The sequence below is a fragment of the Myripristis murdjan genome, chromosome 19, assembly GCF_902150065.1.
Source record: "Myripristis murdjan chromosome 19, fMyrMur1.1, whole genome shotgun sequence".
In the NCBI taxonomy this organism is placed as follows: Eukaryota; Metazoa; Chordata; class Actinopteri; order Holocentriformes; family Holocentridae; genus Myripristis; species Myripristis murdjan.
Window position 1 is genome coordinate 587,057 of NC_043998.1, and position 24,503 is coordinate 611,559.

At 41.2% G+C, this 24,503-nt stretch overlaps 1 protein-coding gene across 1 annotated transcript in view; it reads left to right on the plus strand.

Annotated features, from left to right (window-relative positions):
- ryr2a (ryanodine receptor 2a (cardiac)) overlaps positions 1 to 24,503 on the plus strand; it is a 666,625-nt gene that overhangs the window by 112,789 nt on the left and 529,333 nt on the right. The window contains exons 3-7 of the mRNA XM_030078094.1: positions 1,453 to 1,611; positions 6,819 to 6,893; positions 20,430 to 20,508; positions 22,607 to 22,719; positions 23,079 to 23,178. Coding sequence (XP_029933954.1) covers positions 1,453 to 1,611; positions 6,819 to 6,893; positions 20,430 to 20,508; positions 22,607 to 22,719; positions 23,079 to 23,178 — 526 coding nt within the window. The remainder of the gene's footprint in view (positions 1 to 1,452; positions 1,612 to 6,818; positions 6,894 to 20,429; positions 20,509 to 22,606; positions 22,720 to 23,078; positions 23,179 to 24,503) is intronic.

Below are 24,503 nucleotides of genomic sequence, written 5' to 3' on the forward strand. Positions count from 1 at the left end.
GCCTATACATTTCGGATTTTAACGTGTAGGAGATTTAATTAATTGGGTCAGATGCAAAGCATTGCAAATGTCCTTGAGTACAGTTGATGTGGATGATAACCAGTCCCAGTTCAAGTCCCCCAGAAGAATGTTCTCGTTGTCTGCTAATTTAAGCGGGGTGTCTGAGAGCAGCGCAGTTGCATCAGCTAAGGCTGATGGTGGGCGGTAGCATCCCACCACTGTAAGGTCAGCGCTGTTAGGAAGGTTGAGCTTGACTGCTGATAGTTCAAAGAACTTCAGTTTAGTTATTGACCTGGCGCATGAACAGCTCAGTGACGCTTTAACGTAGATCGCTACACCCTCTCCCTTTTTTACTCGATCAGTTCTGAATACATTATATCCATCAATATAAATCATATTGTTTGTGATTGATGGTTTTAGCCAAGTCTCTGTCATGACCATAATGTCGCACTCAGATGACTGTGCCCACAGACGAATAATGTCTATTTTGTTTATCAAACTGTGGACATTTACATAGATGAAGCGTAATCCAGAGCTATTTCTGAGATCGTCAGGGTTTGACAGTTCTGCCATACCAGGGCTTGGATTGGGGTGGACATTACCTGACAGAAGTAGCAGTAGAATAATCCATACTGAGTTAATTGGGCATTTTCTGGCTTAATTTCCTTACACCATCAGTGTCTAATAGCACACCAGAATTATGACAAATTAATTTTGCATAAGTAAAATCCAAGAAACTACAGGGGGATTGAGGGGAAGGATTTGCATACACAACTTACATTCACAAACAGCTCAAATTTTCAGCACCATCATTGTTGTGTTGTGTTGTCACTGTCCTCTTAAACAAACTATGCATCTATGGAGCTAGCCTCTCAAGTACATGTCTTGCTGGACACTGGTGTGGTAGAGTATCTTGGGAATGGTATTTTCCGGTTTCTGATAATGAAATTTTGTTTCATCGCCCTATTCTTGTTTTACAGTTTTTGCATATTTGTTGGAGGCCAATTGTGATCAGTATATGATTACATCTACCTAAGCCTGCTAAGCTATCAGTGTTGAAACTTCCCTTAAATATAAGCTATGTGATACTCTGCTTTACAAATATAAAGCAAAGTGCTTGAAAACTACTGACAAAACAGACGATAATAATCAATGCATAATAGTCAATGCATCCATAATAACCATAGTATATCCTGTATTAGATAATAATCATGTCACTGGTCACCTACCAGAAGTTAACTTTAGTAAAATGTAGTTGTAGTTTCCATTGGCTCTCCATAGGATACTGTGGTTATACTGGGCAGCTACCACTGTGAATGTACGTAACTATTTATGAATATGAAGCAGGGTGTTACTGGAAAAGAGCAGTCAAATGTCCTGAATAAATAAATGTTGAAATAAAATAAACAGAGTTCAAATTAACCTATAAATCATGTTCATGTTTTGTTTCAGAATGTGCCTCCAGATCTCTCCATCTGCACTTTTGTGTTGGAGCAGTCACTTTCAGTGCGAGCCCTGCAGGAGATGCTGGCCAACACCGAGGAGAAGGCTGAGGGCGTGAGCATATATATGCAAGACACACACGAGACACACATATATGCAAGCTTGTTTGTACAGTGGATCAAACCTATATATAGACCTGCACATGCATACACACAGAAAAATACATGCTGCTTCAAACCAAAAATACTAGCCGGGCAATTACACAAATTAGATGAATTGGCCAGCTCATGTTGTTTTTATAGTTCTTCAGAGTAATGCTATAGGGAACCTTGTTCAGTTCCCTGGAGAACCTTTTAACTCATGGCTCTTGAAAGAACTTTGGTTCCTCAACGAACCATTCCAGTTCCTCAAAGAACCACATACTGAGTAATATATATCAACTCTTTTGGTTATGGAATTAGGTCTCTGGAAAAAATGACGGCTATAGTGATATCTAATAAGGTGGACATGAACACTCTCTGTGTTGACAGAGAATTGTTCTCCTGGCAGATCCTTCCTTAATATTTGAAGAACCATTAAGATGTTGTAATTGTTCTATATAGATGTTGTAATTGTCTTGGTAGTTAGCTAAGGAACCTCTGCCCCTTCTGAAGAATTATTCAAGAACCGTATTTTTCCATGTGTACTCATCCTTTTTGTATTTCCCTTCTGATTAGCTATTTGCTCTCTAACATTTAATCCCCAATCTGTAATTTGTTACATTACTTGGTCCCTACAGTCTCAATGTACTTGAGTGTCCACAGTCTGCATTTCATCATGTGAACCATGAGGAATACAAGCCGTGTCAACCATTTTGTGAGCAAGGTGACTTAGGTGTCTCACAAACTGTGGATTTGGGCTTTAAAGGGATACTTTACATATAATGTATATTTTTGTATCAAGTACCCACTGTCTGCCATCTTCAGCCTCTGATAAAGAAAGATTTACTCTCAAGTCTTCATGATAAACTTATATTCCAAAAATGCTAGCAAGGTCTGATTCATTGGGAAAAAATGGGTCTAAAATTGAAAGGTTTTACAACAGCAAAACGTTATCCAAAATTTTGTTTAAAAAGGTCACACTCATCATATTGTATAATTTGTTTAAAAATGTGCATAAATTATACATTATGGGTGCATAAATTGAAAAAGTCCTGCATTTACAGTCCTAATTTTTCCACTGGATCAGAGATGGCTGGTGTTTTATGTCATGTCTTATGTCATGCCTGTTTCAGCAAACAGGCAACAGGCCAACATTTGGATCCAGCCAGTTACAGCAAAAGAAAATTATGAATGAATGAGATAAGTTAATTGGGCAAAATAAGCAAATGATAGTCTTCCTGACTGAACCGTTTAAGCTCCACTTGCTGAACTGATCCAGCCAAACTGCAACGCTCAACTTCACTAGCAAAAGCAAATTACCACCAAGTGATCAAGCACACCGGGCATTTGCCCGGTGGGCCGATGTGCTAAGTGGGCTGACAGTCCCCTGACACTTTTTTTATTATTATTATTTAAATAGCTGACCGGTCCATACAACCAGTAGATCAGCGGCCCGATTGACACTGGGCTGGCCCAATCACATTGCTAAACAACACCTTTTGCGTAGTTTGGTCCTGCCTGCATAATCATAGATGTATATAATAAAGGCTAGATGTCTTACAGCGGAGTCCCTAACGTCATCACCGGCGGCCATCTTACCACAGGCAAGCTCTCTGGCGGAATCTATTGGCCCTTTTCCATTAGTATCTACTCGGCTCGACTCGGCTCGACTCTACTCGCCTCGACACAGTTTAGGTGGTTTTCCATTACAATTGAGAACCAGCTCACCGTGTGTGGAGTTGTTATAGCAAGGCGGCACACCGTCCAGCTCCCTCTGGATTCTTTGGGCCGCCACCAAGCTCAGAAAAGTCTCCACCTCTTCATTTGACCGCCGTAGTGGTTTGCTTGCCATTTTCCGACTTTGACAACTTCACTGACGATCAATGCGCACGGCCGCTGTTGCCGTTTTTTTTTTTTTTTTTTTTTTTTTTTAAATGTCGGGTTTTGTTTTCGTGCAGGAGTCGCTCTCGTCACTCCCTGTCCAATCAGTTGCCTGCACGGCGTTAACATCACATTTTCAGCTCGACTCAGCTCGTCTCAGCTCGCTTGGAACCCCGGCTGAGTAGGTCCTAAAATGGGATCTGCTAGCAGGTACTACCACCTAATGGAAAAGCTCTTAAACCGAGTAGAGTCGAGCTGAGTAGGTACTAGTGGAAAAGGGGCATAAGGTACCTGAGGGAAGGTGAGTGATCTGCACAGACGTAAATACTCTTATCTCGCTGAAATCTTGACGGATTTACAAACGGTTTGGTTTCTTACAAACGTTATCAACATGGCTACAATTCTGGATCTTTGATCGGACGTGTAACATAATTATCCATAAGTGCAGTTTTATAACTACACCTCTGACGTTTATGACAAACCAAACCGTTTGAAAATCGGTAGAAAATTGAGCAAGTTATGGTTAATTAAAAAGTACATGCACCACTACTACAATGTTATGGGTGAGCGAGCTGACTGTGGCAAGATGGCCGCCAGTGCGGACGTGCGACTCCATTGGCCGGCAGCGCGAACGAGACATCTAGCCTTTATTATAGATATCTATGGGATCTACTGAGATGGAGAGAAAACGCAAAGGTGGTGCAGAGAAACTGCAAGAAAAAAAGCAGCTGTCAATTTTCAGAGCGATTGGACTTTTTCGCTTGTGGAGTTTTTTGTAATTTATCAACATGAATGAAGAATGAGCCTAAACAATATAAAAGGACACAATCGATGGCAGAGCGGATAGTACCTCTGTCTGCCATGCAAGAAACCGGGGGTTCAATTCCCCACCTGGACAAGAGTGAGTTTTTACTTTATTACCTCACTTTGTTGTTAACCATGGCAGTGAAGTGATTCTTATTATTCTGCCTGTCATTGCCTGACACACACAGTGGCATTTAGGGTTTCTGTAATTTTCATTTCTGTACTCTTTTTGTGAATTTGTATTGTAACCCAGGTGCTAAATTATTATTATCATTATTATTATTGTTATTATTTTGCCTTGTTTTGTTTTGTTTGCCTTTTTTAATGTCTTGTTCTAACTTTATGGGGATATATATATATATATATATATATATATATGTGTGTGTGTATATATATATATATATATATATATATATATATGTACCAATCAAATCAGATTCAGATTTAAACAAGGATTTGTGTGGTATACTTTGTTTGTCGCCATGACCTTCCTATGTGCAGTCTGGGCTCATTGTCTATTCATGCTGATAGGCACCTGCACTTACTAATCTGAAATAGATGCCCAAAAGGCGTTGGCCAGTTGTGGCCTGTTCAATAGAATAAAAAAGTTCCAATTCCTCTATTGTATTTTATTGTTCCACTATAGTACTATAGGTTAGTATGACTGGGGCAGCCAAGTAATTTGACATATTTGCAGTGCCGGCCCTGCCTATGATGGCGCCCTAGGCAAAATTACCGCCATGCTCCCTCGCGCCCCCTCCATGCCTAATATAACCCCTCTCTCTCCATTTATTTAACCAACCAAGCTACACTGTTACAACATACTCAGATCGAACAGAAAATGCAACATTATTTAAGCAATAAGCCCCGAGAAGCCGTGGGTTACAGTGATTTTACAACGGCTGAGGGGCGTTCTAATCTAAGGCACGACGCGCAGCAATCACTGTAACTCACGGCTTCAAGGGGCTTATTGCTTTTATAAAACGGTTACCCTACGTATAGCCCATAAAATAAACACACAAGAAAAATTAAGAACTATTCATTCTTCCACCAAGCAAGATAGAGTGGACAGAACGGTTGCCAAGCAACACAGACGCTAAGATTGCTTTTTCATCTAGCGCCATCATCATGTCACATCAGGCTGTTTGGGCTTGTTAATGTTGAATTGGATATTTCCATTAATAGTGCAATTGTTAAAATAGTGTTCAATTATGTTTGGACTTCTCTTTGCAGAGACGGTGGCATGCGTTTCGCGACAGGTGCGTTTTAGCACAGCCGTATGCCTAACGTCGGATGTAACAATAACAATAATAATAAAAGTATACTGTTAATTTACCATACATCGGCGCTGTCACACTGTGTCCGCTTTGGGTGGAGGTAAAAGGCAGGTGGATCAGGAGGCAGCAGGGAGAGGTAGGCTATTTCTCCAGGGAGGCCACCAGACACAGTGGGTTACCCGGCTGCTGATATATGAATCCCCGCAGGCTTTCTATGTTTTTTTCGGCATCATCTTTGTGATTTTTTTGTGCATTCAGGGTGACATATTTTAGGTAATTTTGTCGTGGCGATTGCTGAAGGAGTCGGGCTTTAATTCGCGGTTGCTCTCGTTCGCCATGCGTCCCATATGAAGCTGCACGTCAAACCAGACTTTACAGACAAGCCCCCAAGGTGTGTTTGAACTTCGTGCCTGAAAGTGTTTCGTCTTCTGGCAGTCTGCCTCGGTTGTGGCTTGGTGGTGGGAAGATTTGTCACGTCCTTCTCGTTGGAGTTTCCAGGATGCTGGAATTCAGCATCCTTTAACAGACACCAAGCACCTCCTCCAACCACTCATCCAGGCTCAGGCCACCCAGCAAATCCAAATTCACTACAAAGTCTGACATTTTGTTTACAAAAGTCTTGAAACAAATGTAACCAAACGAGGAAGTGGAGCGCAGAGTAGTTGGTAGCTAGGCAACGCTATGCCTAGCAACACTGATGCCGGGATATTTTGTGCTGCTGGCTACCCACGAACGTAATTTAGGGGTGGGTGGGGGGGTGGGGTGGGGTGGGGGGACTGGCTGCTAGCGGCGCCCCTCCAGCAGAAGGCGCCCTTAGCATTTGCCACGGGCCGGCCCTGCATATTTGAACAATTTTTTAAAAAGTAACGTAATAGTTACTTTTCCTGGTAATTCATTACTTTTTAGAAGTAACTAGTAACTAGAATTAATTACTTTTTCAAAGTAACGTGCCCAACACTGCTGATGACAGCTAACTAATTGCATGGCATTATGGTTTTAAAGAGTTGCACAGTTGGTATACACATTTAAGAGAGCAAAAAGACCAGAAAGGTGTGCGTTATTGAATGTGGTGGGCCGGTCTGCTCCAAAATGCCTGGGCCGATTTTTTGTCCCAGTCCGCCCCTGGGTAGAACCAAAGAAGTTGCTGCCTCTCTTTTTCTTTCCCTTTATATCACTGTTGATCGATATCCCAGTTTCTCACTTGTATTTACCTTCAGCCTTTCTCCCAGTCTCTGACCCTTTCTCTCTATTGTTCTCATTTTATGTGTATCAGACGACCCAGGGTGGGGGTCATCGCACATTACTCTATGGCCATGCTGTCCTGTTACGACACTCCTACAGTGGAATGGTCAGTACGCACACACACACACACACACACACAAACCGCACTAATTGTTAACTGTAGGTGTGCTTATTAGTTTTAGTGAGAATTGTTTTTACAGGATTTCTTAGACTTAGCTTGATATTCAGATTTAATGACCATTTGTTTTCACATTACTTAATCTGAAATTGCCCCCTTTTGCCAGTTTACCAGTGCTAGTTAATAAATTAAATTAAACTTTTGTCCGATCCTATTGGCAGAATGCACAAAACATCTTCCCCTCTCATTAACCCTCCTATTATGTTTGGGGTCAATTTGACCCCATTCAGTTTTTAACGTCTCTAAATAAATGCTTAACATCATTTTTTTTGCTTCATATTTTATGACTTTTCCTAATTTAATGGATACTACCGGGTAAACATGAAATTCACACAATGATATGTTTTCAGTGTCCTGTACGCATTTTGTACGCATCGGTGGTGTTTGGGGTCAATTTGACCCCAGGCTGTTTTAGCTGTAAAAACACCGTTTTACACACATTTTTGGGGTTTTTTTTGGATGATATTGAGTTCACTGTAACATGCAATTTGATAATCTTCAAAAAACTTCCCTCTGCTTTAGGACCCTAAGCTAACATAACCATACCTGAAGTAGTATGGGAACCACTCATATGGGGGATATGGGGGGAGATATTGGGGAGGGGAAAACATAATACCTACAAGAACTTCGATATTTCCCGTGCTGTGAGGGTGGGGAAATATCGTTCCCACAAGGACATTGATAGTTCCCACCACATGGGGCAGGAGCAAACATATAGAAGCTTGCACAGCAGCCTTCTAAATCATTTCTCTTGTTGCTCTGTGTACTCTCACTTTATGCTCACTCTCTTAGCTGAATATGAACGTGAAGCAAAGGTTTTCAGCCAGTGAGGTTTTGTCACAGCTCTTTGACCGTGAAGTGACACAGAGGAGAATGTGTCTGAGACAGAGGATCATGTTGAGGAGGACCCTGGTTATGAGGCATCCTCCTCTGATGAGAATGAAACCCTCAGTGTTGACCCTCCTGTTGTCTCTCAACCACCAGCAGACACGTTACCTTCCAAAAATGGAGAGGTATCATGGTCCCTCTCCCCACATGAACAACAGGGTAGACTCAGTGCTGCTAATGTCATCAAAATGGTTCCAGGCCCCAGCAGATACGCTGTCAGCCATGTTCAAGACATAAAATCAGCATTTGAGCTCTTTGTAACACCATCAGGTGGGGATATACTTGTGATGACAAACTTAGAGGGGAGGTGTGTGTATGGGGACAGCTGGAAAGACTTGGATGTGACCCACTTGCAGGTCTACATTGGGTTGCTCACTCAGAAGTTGTGTTTCTTTTTCCTGGGGTCAAATTGACCCCGAACATAAGACATGTTACTATCCTTGATAATAGAAATTGTTTTTCTTTCCAAATGTTATAAATAACAAAAATCTGTTCTTAGAAATAATATAAAACCATTAAAACACCAAAAATATATTTATTTCCAATTTTAGGTCAATCAGTGAGATTTTATGGTGATTTGCATATTTTTCCATAGTCGCGTAATAGGAAAACTGGATGTATAGGTGGGGGTGGGGGGGAGTTATGTTTTATTTAAAGGACTATTTAGGTAGTCAACAAAGAAACCTAAAGTACCTGACACAAAAATTTTGGTAACAATTTTAATTATTATAATTTTGTTGAGGTTTAAACTGCTGGGGTCAAATTGACCCCAAACATAAGGGATGTTAGTCAAATTTGAACATAACAGGAGGGTTAATGACTTCAGTGGACAACACTGGTCCCCTTTGAGTGTTTCTTGTTTTGATTTATTTAAAATAATGTCAATAGTTGTCATCATCCATTGTATCATGTTAGCCAGTGTCAGCTAGAAAATGCTATGATCTCTCTGGCTCTTGCACAGGATGATTACATCAACTATGTTGGTCCTGTCCAACAATGGTGCTGATTAGCTTGGCTACATTTTCAACTGAGAAATCACAATTGAATTTGACAACACCAGACCTATATGAATTGCTTAAATTTTTCTTTTTCTTTTTAAACAAACCTGCCCAATTCATGGGTTTGGAACCAGGCTATTAAAGACCCTCTCCACTCAGAAATGGGCTCTGTTTTTGTTTTAGTACTCTTGGAGACTTGACTTATTATATTGGTATTGATGCCAAGTTTGCCACTGCTGGACCATTCTCCTGTTCCTCTGTTGACGGGAGAGGCTGGTATTGTGCTTTGCACATAGGAGCACAGGTGACAGTGTGATATTACAAATGAGTAGAACCTAACAATGTATACTATGCAAAGATATGCAAATTGGACCATGACGTTTGATGGTGCTGAAACTAGCACAGGTGAGCATTTTGGCAATGCAAAACACTGTCCACTGTGGATAGCAGACAAATGATTACCATCTCCAAAATTATTCATGGCATCAGGCAGAGACGGCCTGGTGAGTGGTGTGAACACTCAGAAACATCATCAAGTGTCCTGTTTTGATGCACATTAGACTCTTCTTCAGAATTTGACTGAAGCTCACACATGTTGGGAAGTAATTCTCCAGTATTGCCTGTTGCCTCCTTCATGTTATGAGGTACAGTGTTGAGTAGCAGGTTTACCTTGCAGAAGGGGATGTGGGGGGATCTCTGGGGGCATTGCAAATTTGTTTTCTTACACACTCAATGAGGATTAGCAAGTAGAGGTGATTGCAGGCCATTTTCAGTAATTTATTAAACATTTTGGGGGGAATAAATATATAAAACAATTATTTAATAACCACAGAATATATCTAAGGATATAGAATATGTCTCGAAGGGGTCTTTAGATTTTGATGAAAAACATTTTATTTTTAAATGTCAAGAGGCTGATAAAGAAATATGGCCAAATGGATGATAGAAATTATATTGTATCAAAAAATCAAGGCATTGTTTTAATGGAGAGTCACCCTATCTGTTAAACATAGGGAAACATGCTTCTGATAATTATAGATAAAACATAACCTTCTGTTTTGTTTGTTTTGTTTTTTTTTGTAATTAATTACCACAGAATTACTAAAAACTTCACACTAATGTCCAGTGTTTCAGTGATCTATGCAGTGTGTGCAGACTCTCCAACACAATTAAAAATGCTCAAATCACTGTATGCCACTACAGCGTAGCTATAGAACACTTCAACACATAAGTAAAACTTGACGTTTGCACTCATCTGTCTTAGTAAAATCTGTCAGTAGAACATTTGCCTGTTTATGGGACAAGTCCAAGAGGCACGTTTGAGACTGTTACATGCCGGGAAGAAGACAAAAGACGACTGTAGTTGCGAACATGGATGACGCTCCCATAACGCAGGACACGTTACCAGACATTCTACAGCCCATGCTGAGAGAGGCAATGAAGGAAGCACTTCTGCCGCTAATGAACGACTTTCTCCAACCCATGTTACGGGGGATGGAGGAAAAGTTAATGGGGAAGATCGACGACATTGGAAAAGAAATGCGTCCCGCAATCGCTACAAATGTCGGCCGCTGAACAAGCAGAGAGTATTCAGAACATTAGCTTCTCTGTGTCTCATATGGACAAGAAGGTCACTGATCTGGAGAAGAAATATGACGATTTAATGGAGAAAGTCATAATGTTGGAGGATAGAGCACGCAGGAATAACATAAAAATATTTAATTTGCCGGAATCTTGTGAGGCTTCAAATCCAGTGAAATTCACTCAGGCTCTCCTGCAGAAAATGTTTCCACAGGAGTTTGCTACTCTACCACCGGAGATTGACAGAGCCCACAGAATTGGTTCACTGCGCCCCTCTAACGAAAGACCTCGTCCTTTCATTGCTAGGATCCACTTTTTCCGAGTGAAGGAACGTATCATCCAGTTAGCCAAAGAAGCAGGCCAGCTGAAACATGATGGCAAGAACATCTTCATCTACCCCGACTGGTCCGTTGAAACGTCCAAAAAACGAGCTGCCTTTGGCCCAGTGAAGGATATCCTCAAATCTGAGGAGGGTGTGAGATATGGGATCAGGCACCCTGCGAGGTTCTGGATTACAGCGGAGGGCTCCACCACAACTTTCAACTCTCCCGCGGATGCACTGCGCTTCTGCAAACAAAAGTTCTCATCTCCAGGATAAATCGAGGGTGTGAGATACGGGATCAGGCACTCTGCGAGGTTCTGGAATGTAACAGAGGCTCCACTATAACTCTTAACTCTCTCGCGGATGCACTGCGCTTCTGCAAAGAGAAGTTTTCATCCTCTGAAAAAGACGGTATCCTTTCTCTCCCTGGGGGCTACACGCCTTGTAAAGTTAGCTTTATGCTAAGTTTTGGTGTCTCATCTATTACCTGTTCCTAAATGACTCAATGAGTGAGTTACATAGATTTAATTATAGGCCTATAAAATTTTGATTTTAACATTTATATTTTTTTATTATTATTTTTTCTGTATTATTATTTATTTATTTATTTATTTATTTATTTATTTTTCTGAGCAAATATTGAAGTGCCTTCACCATAAGGACGTGATTTGCCTGTTTATACGATGGAGGCCAAAGATGACTTATTTTTATTAATTTTCTTTTCAATTTAATTTGTTTCTTTCATTGGTTTGTATACTCATAATGGAGCAACCTCATATGAGACTGTTGAGCACATCTAAGTTTGATATATACCTACTTACGTGTGTTTATTGCGTAATATTTCTGTTTTTCAAGATATTTCGTTTTAGCGAATTTTATAGGGTCTTTTTTTATTATTATTATTCATTTATTTTCTTCTTTCTGTATAAGACGGGCGATACTAATGATTTGTTTCACCTGCTGGGCTTTCCCTAATTGAGATCAATCATACAAAGGACCGATAGACATACTCAGATTGATCATTCCAATAGGTGTGATTTTTGCACAATATTTTTATTATTATTATTATTATTATATATATTTTTTTTTTTCTATTGTTATATTGGGATCTCTCAGCCTATTGTTTTTTTTTTTTTTCTCCTTTTGATTCCCAAAGGTGTCTTGCTCGTTTGTGTTTCTTTTTTTTTTCTTTTCTTTTTTTTTTGTTCTGTTTGTTTGCTTGTCTGTTTTTGTTCTGTTTGTTTTTGTTTTTCAATAGTGCTAGACATCAGAAACTAGGCTTACTCATTAACAACAGGAATAATTTCTAGGAAGACTGCTAACAGGGCATGCTATAAATTTTGCTTTAATGATTAACAAAAGGACGTCTTCTTTGACCACACTTTTGTATTTAGGACATGGTTTACTGTCATAGTGCCACTAGAGGGCACTGTTTGATTACTTACCACTAGATATACTCCACTTTCTGAATGCTGCTTATCTCTAGAGCAAAGTGAGCTGTGTTTAAGTTAGGACTGTTTAGTGAATAGTGAAGCTAGTAGAATATTCTTTTCTACAGGTAAACTTCAATGTTAGTTTATTATTGGTATTTGTTTCTTCTTTTTCTTTCTTTGTGTTGTTGTTGTCTTTTGGGTATATATGGGGATTTCCTTTGGGACCAGCCAGGTTCTATACATGTTATTTCACCAGGCCTTAGTTATCATAACGACAATAATTGGTCATGACAGGTCTAAGATTTCTGAGTGTTAATGTAAGGGGAGCAAATATACCACACAAGCGAACCAGTATTTTGTTTTTTTTGCGATCTAAAGCAATTGATTTTGCATTCATTCAAGAATCTCATCTTTTGAAACAACATAACAATTGGCTAGCGAATAAACATTATCGGGTTCTAGCTTCATCAACTGCAACCTCTAAGTCTAAGGGAGTGGCAATCTTGGCTAAACGGAGGCTTCGGTTTGACTTTTTGGGTGAATAGTCTGACAAAGCTGGCAGAATAGCTATTGCAAAAATTAGGTTGGAGGGTAAAATGATAGCGTTAACTTCAATTTATGCTCCGAATAATTTAGATAAAGACTTCTACAGGTTATTAACTGAGACCATACTGGATCTAACAGATTTTAAAGTCATAGTGGGCGCTGACTTTAATGCAGTATGGGATCATACACTGGATAGATCTACGGCTACCCAAAGTAGGGAACAAGCTTTAGCTTCAGCAGAACTTCGTGCATGGGCTGGTCACGTAGGGCTAGTTGATTTCTGGCGAATGGTCAACCCATCGGCCAGAGATTAGTCCTTTTTCTCAGGAAGACATTCTTCGTTCTCAAGAATTGATTTTATTTTTGCCCCTGTGGATCTGTTCCACAAAATTAGAAAAGCTGAATTACTTCCAATAACACTGTCAGACCATAAAGCGGTATTAATAGAAAGTTCACTGCGTCCTTTGGTGCACGCGGCTCCCAGATGGCGATTCAATACGTCTTTATTACGTGATTCAAAATACACTACTCACAAAAAGTTAGGGATATTTGGCTTTTGGGTGAAATTTATGGAAAATGTAAAAAGTTCACACTACAGTGATATTATATCATGAAAGTAGGACATTTAAGTAGAAGCATACACTGGTGATTTCCTCATCTCAAACAATTTCTTGAAACAAAAGCCAACAACAGTGGTGGATATACCACAACAAAAAATGTCAATGTCTCAATAACTTGTCATGTGCCCTTGAGCATCAATTACAGCTTGACAACGACGTCTCATGCTGTTCACAAGTCGACTTATTGTCTGCTGAGGCATGGCATCCCACTCTTCTTGAAGGGCGGCCCTCAGGACATTGAGGTTCTGGGGTACAGAGCTCCAAGCCTCTACACGGCGACTCAGCTGATCCCATAGGTTTTCTATGGGATTCAGGTCTGAGAAAGTGCAGGCCACTCCATTTGAGGTACCCCAGTCTCCAGCAGCCGTTCCCTAATGATGCAACCTTAATGAGCTGGAGCATTGTCGTCCATGAAGATGAAATTAGGCCTGTGTTGTTCATGCAGGGGCACAATGACTGGATTAATGATGTTATTCAGGTAGCATGGGCTTGTCACTGTACCATTCACAAAGTGTAGGGCAGTTCTGTACTGACTAGACACACGTGCCCACACAGTAACACCACCACCACCAAAGGCTCGTCTGGTGACAACAGTGGCTGATGCATAGTGCTCTCCTTGACGTCTCCAACATCGTTGGCGGCCATCATTTCTGCTCAACATGAATCGGCTTTCATCAGAGAACAGCACTGAGGCCCACTGGTCCCTCGTCCAGTGTAAATGCTCCCTGGCCCATGCAAGACGATGACACCTGTGCCTGGTGGTGTGGTCAGGTACCCTTGCAGGTTGTCTAGCACACAGACCATGCTGATGTAAACGGTTTTGAATGGTCTGACGTGACACTTGGGTGCCTCTCACCTCCCTTAAATGTGCCTGGAGTTGAGTGGTATTCATCATCCGGTTCCGCAGGGCACTGTTCACAATGAAGCAGTCATCAGTGTGGGATGTGGCCAAAGGACGTCCACTTCTATGCCTTTCTGTGACTCTTCCAGTCTCTCTGTATCTCTGTTGCAACCTACTGATGACACTCTGTGACACTCTAAGCTCAGTGGCCACTTCCGTCTGAGAACATCCTGTTTGAAGCCTCACAATGGCGAGGTGCTGCTGATCAATTGTTAGGTGTCGTCTTGGTCTCATGATGTCAAAATGTGAACAGCATAATTAGGAGGACTGTTTAAATACCAATTCTAACTGAACCAGGAAATTTATTGGTCGATTCATGGATCAAACACCTGATGTGAATTTTGCCGTTAAACTCCTTGTTAGAGAACAGCAAATTGTGCAAAATGTACTGAAACACTGAACAGTTGGACATGTGCATTCAAAAGTTTACAGAAGGTCACATTAAGTTCACCTGTAAAGGTTATAATGCATTTTAGGTTCATCCTGAAATTTCACCCGAAACCCAAATATCCCTAACTTTTTGTGAGTAGTGTATATTGAACAATTTCGTTCTGGCCTATGGGAGTGTACTGACATCAATTCAGGCTCAGTTGATGATCCTAGGACTTTATGGGACGCGATTAAAGGATATATTAGGAGTAATACCATTCTTTATTCATCCACATCACAGAAACTGAGGTCTACCAAATTGGAAAAACTGGAAGCACAGTATGTGGCATTAGATGCATCTTTACAAAGTAGCTTCAGTGACAGCACAGCGGTTCAGAAGGAATTAGTTAAAAAAGAAATCAATTCAATTCTCAAACGGCGTTCTGAATTCCTCATGAAGTGTACGAGACAGAATTATTATTTTAATGGTGCGAGGCACAGCCATCTCTTGGCCTTAAGGCTTAAGTATAATGAACAGTTTGCAGATATTGTTAGCGTTAAGTCAACAGAAGGGGCCATACTCACAGAACCAAAACAGATCAACGCAACATTTCGTTCATTCTATGCAGATCTTTACTCCTCTGAGATTACACATGGTGCAGACAAATGTGGTGAGTTTCTGGCTAAAATCCAGCTACCAAAATTGACTTAATCAGATGCTCATAACCTTGATGCCCCTTTCTCTTTGGAAGAGATGAAAGAGGCGGTAGACCAGATGCGGAAAAGCCGATCTCCCGGATTTGATGGGATCCTGCCTGAATTTTATGCTTTATTTTGGAATGATTTAGGACCAGCACTATTTGATATTTTTCAATATGCCATTGAAAAGGGAGCCTTCTCCAGAGATGTTAATTTGGCTATTATTTCTTTATTATTGAAAAAGAATAAAGATCCTACGGAGTGTTCAAACTATAGACCACTTTCATTGCTTAATTCTGATCTCAAAATATTTGCTAAGTTTACAAGGTTGTATGACTAGGTTAGTACATTGTGACCAAACAGGTTTTATTGGGACTAGATTGGCCTCCGATAATGTTAGGAGACTATTACACATTATAGACAAGGCATCCACTATAGGTCCACCTGCTGCTGTGTTGTCACTGGATGCGATGAAGGCAAAAATTTCAACTTTTGACGCGACATCGCGTGATGCTTTGTCGCGATAGCCAATCAGTGTTGATATTCTCCCTACGTCACCTATGTCAAGAACTGCCAAAGGAAATCGAAAAATGGAGGACAATATTATTGTTGCCGTGTGCGGGCTACCGGGCTGCCGGGCTGCCAGGCTGCCAGGCTGCCGTGTGCCGGCTGCCGGGCTGCCGGGCTGCCGGGCTGCCGTGTGCGGGCTACCGGGCTGCCGTGTGCGGGCTGCCGTGTGCGGGCTGCCGGGCTGCCGTGTGCGAGAAGGAGCAGGCGTGGGCAAAAGTTGCGGAGGAGGTCGGACTACCAGGTAAATTTTGCGAATATATGTCTGTTGCTAATGCCGCTATTGGATGTAATTTACTATTAACCATGCTAGCGGTAACGTTAACCCGGCATATCTGTCTCGCTACATGTGTGCATCTTGTCAGTGGATGTGTGTCGCCACAGATGGAAAAGTCTGCGGGACACCAACATCAGGGAGAGGAAAGAGGGAGAGAGGAGGGCGGGTTCGCATCAACGCGTCCATCGCGCGATAGACGCGATTGAGGAAATAAATGATTCCATGGTCACGCGACGCGTTTCGGGCGTTACGCGCGATTAAATCGCGTTCATCGCGTCCGGTGTGAACACGCCTTTATATCTTTCCAATCTCCATTAATGGCACTAATCACCACATTTCGCTGTATGCTGATATTTTATTGTTCATAAATCAGGCACCACAGTCAATACCTCATATCTTGCATACCTTCAACCAATTTAGTGACATCTCAGGCTATAAAAGAAACTGGATCAGCTCTCTTACCTTTAAATGATGCAGCGAGATCTGCTGCTTTGCCATCCATAATTCCAGTTGTCTGTCAATTTAAATACCTTGGTACTGATATATTTTCAACAATTCAGACCATTGTGAAGAACAATTATGGTGATACATTGAACAAAATTTGTTTTGATTTAGATAGATGGTCATCTTTGCCCAATTCTTTACAAGCCAGAGTATCGATAATAAAGATGAACATTCTCCCTCGTGTTAATTTCATTAGCTCCATGCTCCCGTTGCCAGCACCATTACAATTTTGGAGTAAACTTAATTCTGTAGTTTCCAAATTTGTATGGCACGGAAAACGTCCCCGACTTAAATTTTCATTGTTACAACGAGCAAGAGCTGATGGTGGCCTATCGCTACCTAATTTTAAATTCTGTTATTGGGCCTTGAAGCTTGAAGCTTGGTTGAGCTTGGTTCATCCCTCTGAGTTGAGAGATCTTTTATTTTCTAACATTACTACTGGTCAATGCAAAGTACAGTTTGGGCCAATTGTCTCTCACCTTGTAATAGTATGAAGATCTGTTGAAAAGATGTGTAAGATTGATAAGAAATGGAATAGGTTCTCCCCGATATTTAATGATCTTGGTCTTCTAATAGATGGGTGCCCTATCAGCTTCCCTGGATGGAAGACTAAAGGTATTCACACATTAGGGGATGTGTTTGATGAAAATGGACTGTGTTCATTTCAGAAGCTTTGTGAAATTTTTAAGTTACGGGGTACTTCTTTTTTTTTTTTTTATTTACAATTGAGATCATCTATGAAAGCCTATGGGGTCCCGTGGCAGACTGCCCTTACAATGCACCCTATACATGAACATATCTGCAAAGCAAGTAGATCTAAAGGTCTGGTCTAAAGGTCAACTTATCGATCACAGAATTGCGGATGGAATCGCGGAATTAGCCAAATAAAACAATCTATTTTTAACGCGGAATTTGACATAATAACAACTGCACCGGCACAGCACTAGCCAAAAAGCAAAGAAACTTTCCAGCTACAGCAGCGCACTGACATAGATTGTCTAACAAAGTGAAGACTTGCTACTCCGCGCTATTTTCACTGGCTAACAGCTGCACACTGGCTTAGCTTGTCTATTCAGAGAAGAGGTATCACTTCGGCTTATTTTTCATATTCAATCTGTGTTATCACATGCATACTACTGCTCATTCATTGGTAGTTGAATTGTTAGGTCTGTTTGATAAGTAATTTACATTTTTAAAATAAATAATAACATATTGTTAAAAAATTAAATTAAAAAATTAAAAAATGTCTGGAGTCACGCTTACTGGTAAACATCCACTCCTTCAAGATAATTTATTATGTTCTACAACTCATAAATATACATTAACACTATATACTGAGTGTTTGAGCAACACATCTCTGTGCTACAAAAGATCCGTGGTAAAAGCAACCCTAACCCTTGAACGGTGCTTGACCTTTTAGGGTGTTGTTCTTAGGCTTGGCTATGTTGATGTGTATTTGTAGGTGGTGTATGTGCATGTGCAGGTGTATGTGCATATCTGTTGCATCTGTATACATGTTGGTATGGCACAAATGTGATACAAAGAAGGATGTTGCGGTATGGCTGGTCCCAGAGGAAGGGGGGGGGGGGGGGTGTTTGTTTGTTGGTTTGATTTTTTTTTTTTTTTTTATTGTTTCTTGTCTGCTATATAATGTAATTTATGTATGGAGGGAGAGCATTGTGTTGATTGTTTTTCTTGCTAAGGATACATACATCAATAAAAAACAATTAATAACAAAAAAAAAAAAAAAAAACATTTGCCTGTTTATGTCTCTATGTTTCCGCTCAGGTTAACAGGGTGCTCTGCTGTATTACACAGATCTTCTGTTTTTTGCCTCCACATTCATGTGTATTACATTCAGAAAAAACAACTCTTAAAAACATTGTTCTAAGTAAAATATGAACATGTAACAAAGATAACCCAAAGAGTATCACATAAGGAAGCAGTGTTCTGTAGAGTGGTATTTGTTGCTTCATGTGAGTGAAATATATCCTCCAAGTTTGGTTCATTAACTCCATCCCTGTTGCAAGTACAGGAGCTGCAATGGGAGAGTATAAAGATGAAAAAAATCTTCAGTTTTGTGTCGCTGCTCAGAATCATGTTGTTTTCAGGTCTGTATTTATTTCATTCAGTTTAGAGCAGTATACAGCAGGTGAAGCTCTCATTCTTGCATCACAAAAGGACTTAATAGACAAGCTTGGTGGATGTATTACACTCACATATATACAACTATGTGGGTATATGCGTGTATGGGTAAGAATACAAACTTTGGCACTGTTCTGGTGGAGCTGCTCTGTTACTAATTCCTGAGACTGTGGTTGCACCCAGCATTTCCTACTATGAAGGGGTGCAACTACACTATATTACCAAAAGTATTCGCTCACCCATTCAAATGATCAGAATCAGGTGTCCTAATCACTTGGCCTGGCCACAGGTGTATAAAATCAAGCACTCAGGCATGCAGACTGTGAAACAAGACATTTGTGAAAGAATGGGCCGCTCTCAGGAGCTCAGTGAATTCCAGCGTGGAACTGTCATAGGATGCCACCTGTGCAACAAATCCAGTCGTGAAATTTCCTCGCTCCTAAATATTCCACAGTCAACTGTCAGCTCTATTATAACAAAATGGAAGTGTTTGGGAACAACAGCAACTCAGTCACGAAGTGGTAGGCCACGTAAAGTGACAGAGAGGGGTCAGCGGATGCTGAAGCGCATAGTGCCGACTTTCTGCACAGTCAATTGCTACAGAGCTACAAACTTCATGTGACCTTCAGATTAGCCCAAGTACAGTACGCAGAGAGCTTCATGGAATGGGTTTCCATGGCCGAGCAGCTGCAGCCAAGCCACACATCACCAAGTGCAATGCAAAGCGTCGGATGCAATGGTGTAAAGCACGCCGCCACTGGCCTCTAGAGCAGTGGAGACGCGTTCTCTGGAGTGATGAATCACGCTTTTCCATCTGGCAATCTGATGGACGAGTCTGGGTTTGGAGGTTGCCAGGAGAACGGTACATTTCAGACTGCATTGTGCCGACTGTGAAATTTGGTGGAGGAGGAATTATGGTGTGGGGTTGTTTTTCAGGAGCTGGGCTTGGCCCCTTAGTTCCAGTGAAAGGAACTTTGAATGCTTCAGGATACCAAAACATTTTGGACAATTCCATGCTCCCAACCTTGTGGGAACAGTTTGGAGCGGGCCCCTTCCTCTTCCAACATGACTGTGCACCAGTGCACAAAGCAAGGTCCATAAAGACATGGATGACAGAGTCTGGTGTGGATGAACTTGACTGGCCTGCACAGAGTCCTGACCTGAACCCGATAGAACACCTTTGGGATGAATTAGAGCGGAGACTGAGAGCCAGGCCTTCTCGACCAACATCAGTGTGTGACCTCACCAATGCGCTTTTGGAAGAATGGTCAAAAATTCCTATAAACACTCTCCTCAACCTTGTGGACAGTCTTCCCAGAAGAGTTGAAGCTGTAATAGCTGCAAAAGGTGGACCGACATCATATTGAACTCTATGGGTTAGGAATGGGATGGCACTTCAGTTCATAGTAAAGGCAGGTGAGCGAATACTTTTGGTAATATAGTGTATATGAATGTATAGTATGGCACTGCTGGGAAAGAACAAGGAGCTCACAAGGGCTTTCACTGGAAAAACAATTATATTGGTTTCCACATCGATGTACTGCAGTTGCTCAGTTAGATCATTTCCTTGTGAATCAGATGTTGATTATATTGATTATGTGTTACTCTGTGCAGTACCTGTGCTGTCTGTCCACCTCCCGCTCATCCACAGACAAACTGGCCTTTGATGTGGGACTGCAAGAAGATACTACAGGTAAGAATCTAAACAGACCTCCTATTAACACAGCTTTTAGAAGCAAAATTTAGAAGCAAAATTGATAATATTAATGTATTACCAGTTTTTATTACCAGTTACTATGATTCCAGTCTGTTTGTTGCTCAATTGCGATTTCTTTTTTCCCCAGAGAGTAACTATTTGGAAAATACTTACACACTAAAAAGGTGTAGATCCAAAGTGGGAGGTCTGCTTTAATGTTCTACTACCTGGCAAAACCTGGCACAATTTCAGTCCATTGCCCTAATGTGATTAGTTGTGTGTTTTAAGGTGCCCAGATTTTTGGGAGCAAATCTGGAGACAAATACTAAATACAATAAATATTGTAGTATCTGACAGAAGTTATGCTGTCATAATCCTTTGAATCTCAGGAGCCTGTGTCTGGTATTTTATTTTAAAATGTTTTATTTCACCTTCTGAACCAAATTCACTTTTTTCTGTTAAGCAGAACAGAGCAGGTGGATCCAAATGCAGGAGACAGCAGGCAAGCAGGACTGAGATGTAGAATATTTATTTACAATACAGAGAATCACAAGCAAACAGGCAGTTCAGGCTGTCCAGTCAAGTGGAGCAGAGCATGCGGACCCAAATGCAGGAGAAAGCAGGCAAGCATGTGTAAAACATTTATTTACAACAGCGAATCACAGGCAAACAGGCAGTCCAGGGAGTCCACACCAAAACAGTAAGTCCATGCTCCTGATCAGTGTGCAAGGCACGCAGGGATCCATTGGATGGTCAGAGTTCGAGCGGCTGACAGGGGTCTGGTGGACGGCCAGTAGTGCGGCAACCATCAGAGGCCTGGTGGACGGCTGGAGCACAATGAATGAGGCATCAGGAGTTCGGTGAACAGCTGGAGTGCAGGAGACCATGGAGATGGTGCCCAGATGGGCAGCCAGTGTGCAGGAGACCACAGAGACTGTGCTCGAACAGGTAACCAGAGTGCCGAGAGCCAGGGAGGCGAGGCTGGAGTCGCAGAACTGAAGAAGCAGGAATCCGGACTGGCCACAGGACAAAAGACGACCAGAGTGCAGGATATCTGAACTTCAGGTTGAAGAGTATGGGTACACCTAAGTGCTGGGCAGCGGTGTATCTGGGATGCTGGGATACAGCAGAGACTATGCGGTACTGGGGAGGCTGGGACACCTCCTGATTGGACTCTTGGAACATGGGTCCAGGGCTGCAGCACGGGCTGTGGGGACTAGGACTGGGGCTGCTGCATCACAGGAACTAGAGACAGCTACAGCTCAGGCACTGGAGACGGCTGTAGCTCAGCCTCAGCAGGCAAACAGGACTGAAGTGTAGAGTATTTACAGTATGTACAACATGGAGACACAGGAACTCAGGAACAAGACACAAAGCTTATAGGAACTCAAGGCGACATTGAGCAAATGAACTGCCGAAGACTGAACCAAAAATAGGTCTTAAATATTACTGAACTAATGAATGATGAATGATGAATTGTGTTATATGTATGAACACTCACAGACACACATATATGTATGTATGTGTGTGTGTGTGTGTGTGTATGTATGTATGTATATATGTTTGTTTATGTGTATATTTGTTTTTGCAATGTTTTCGTAATTTGTGCTAATTTATCATTCATTTTTAAATGGGGGGGGGGGGGATTTCAATAAATTATTTACATCAACCAAAATTTCAATAATTCTAAATAGTATTCTCATACTACGTTTTTACTTTTTTGGCTAACCCTTGGGATTATTTTCTCAAAATTTGGGGGGAATTTTGATAAATAGGTTCTTGTTCATTTTCTGTCATTGTGTGGTCAATTCTTTTTTTTTCTTTTCAAAGGGTTTCAAAGGGTTAAACCACCTTTCATAAGGATTTCAGTACAAGAAAGAAAGATATTTACAAACAGGATATAATTCTTGTGGACTAGAGATAAATTACAAATCACAAGACTCCCTCTGGAAACACCAATGCTCTCTGGAGTTTGGGGAGGATTTCTTTGGAGAGCTCCAGAGAAAAAAAACATAAAATCGTGGGACTGACCCCAGAAAACAGGGACGTCTGGTCACTCTTGTGTGTTTGTGCATGCTTGCCTGTCTGTGTGTAGGTGAGGCATGCTGGTGGACCATCCATCCAGCATCAAAGCAGCGTTCAGAGGGAGAGAAGGTCAGAGTGGGAGATGACCTCATCCTAGTCAGCGTCTCCTCTGAAAGATATCTGGTCAGTATTGACCAAGTGTGTATTTGTGTGTGTGTCTCAGTCACTATCTTTCCTGCTGTGGCATTTGTCAGAATCCGGTGTTATAGATCAGAGATTTTCAAACTTTTTGACATTCTGGACTCCTAGGTTGACCTGAAATAAGCTCCAGATCCCCACTTGAAGTGCTCTTATCTTATAGGGACCCTTATATCAAGAGATACATATATTGGTTTGTGTCCCTGGACCCCACTTTGAAAACCACTGTTAGAGATCATGGTGTGTTTCCTCTAGTATTATAGTTGTATTATAAATTGTGGTGTCAGTATATCACATATTTGAAGCCTTCCTGTCTCACATTCTCTTCATCTCTCTACCTGCAGCATCTGTCCTATGGTAATGGCAGTCTCCATGTAGACGCAGCTTTCCAGCAGACTCTGTGGAGTGTGGCACCCATTTGCTCTGGCAGTGAAGTGGCTCAAGGTACTTCATTCATACATTCATTCTTTGTTTCGGTCTTTACTTTTCTTTCTTTCTGTTTTTCTTTCCACAGTATTATATTCCTTTAATTACTCAGACACATAAAATACAATCAACATTGAATAACAAATCAGACATGGTTGCTTCACTCAGAGACAAAGTTCCTTTGTTTTTTCCCCATGGTTGCCTGCACTACCTAAAGACTAATATCAAGCAAGACTTAAAGGATTTTGTTTCTTATACAAATGCAACATAACAGCAGTGCATCTTACCTACTAATCTAATATCTAATAATAAACACAAACTAACTGCAAATGTCAGTGGTCTACTAGGTATTATTAACGTATATGTGTACCTCCCTATATAGAGCAGCGGTTCTCAAACTTTTTTGGCCCAGGGACCCCCTGGAGGGGTCAAAATTTTCCGGGGACCCCCTGACACTCGCAACACCGATAAGCATAATACTTATAACCACATTTGTACTCTTAGCTAGTTGATTAGCAGCATTAGCACATAGCCTCATCCAAGGGCGTAGGTTTGATTTTGACATTGGTGGGGACATAAAATTGCTCTAAGGCGGCGCCCCTGAAAGTTGATGTTTTTTGCATTTATGACTGCAATTTCACATCATGTAGAGCTGATCAAATAAACAAGCAAACAATCATAATCAGAAAAAATAAAAACTAGTAAGGGATTGACATTAATGTTTATGCTGCATATATGAATATCTATACTGACTACAAGTATTTAATAATTCTGTAATGTTGTAAGTTAAAGGTAACTAAAGAAAGACAAGCAGGCAATTTAACTGAGTTCTTGTCTTTAGTGCAACTGTGCATCATACTGTACATCAACAACACCATACAGAAACATAAATAAAATAACATAAATGTTTGACACTAAATACCTAAATACAAACAGATTAGTGTCCACTGCCTTGCTTTTATTTGAAAAAAAAAAAAAATCTCTGTTGTTGAGGCTCTACAGTTCTATAAGCTTGACATTTTAAATCATGGTTAGTAAAAATGGACAATTCCTTCTTCCCTAGAGACAACAGGCCAATGTGCCTGATAAAAGCTCTCATTTCAAAGAAGCATGCTGAACTATTGTTCTAACTGGCACCTGACGAAATAAACAGTGAAGAAATCAGTCCGTGTGCGTAGCCTCTGGCCAACCAGCCAAACAAACTCCGCTGTGCGCGTCCTCCGGCGCTTTTTTACAACCACATGGAGTGACAGCGGGGACGGCCAATCACACATTAGCAAGAAATGGCAGAGCCAATCGATGAGCGATATTAGGTAAGAGGCGGGACTTCTAGTGGAGACCGG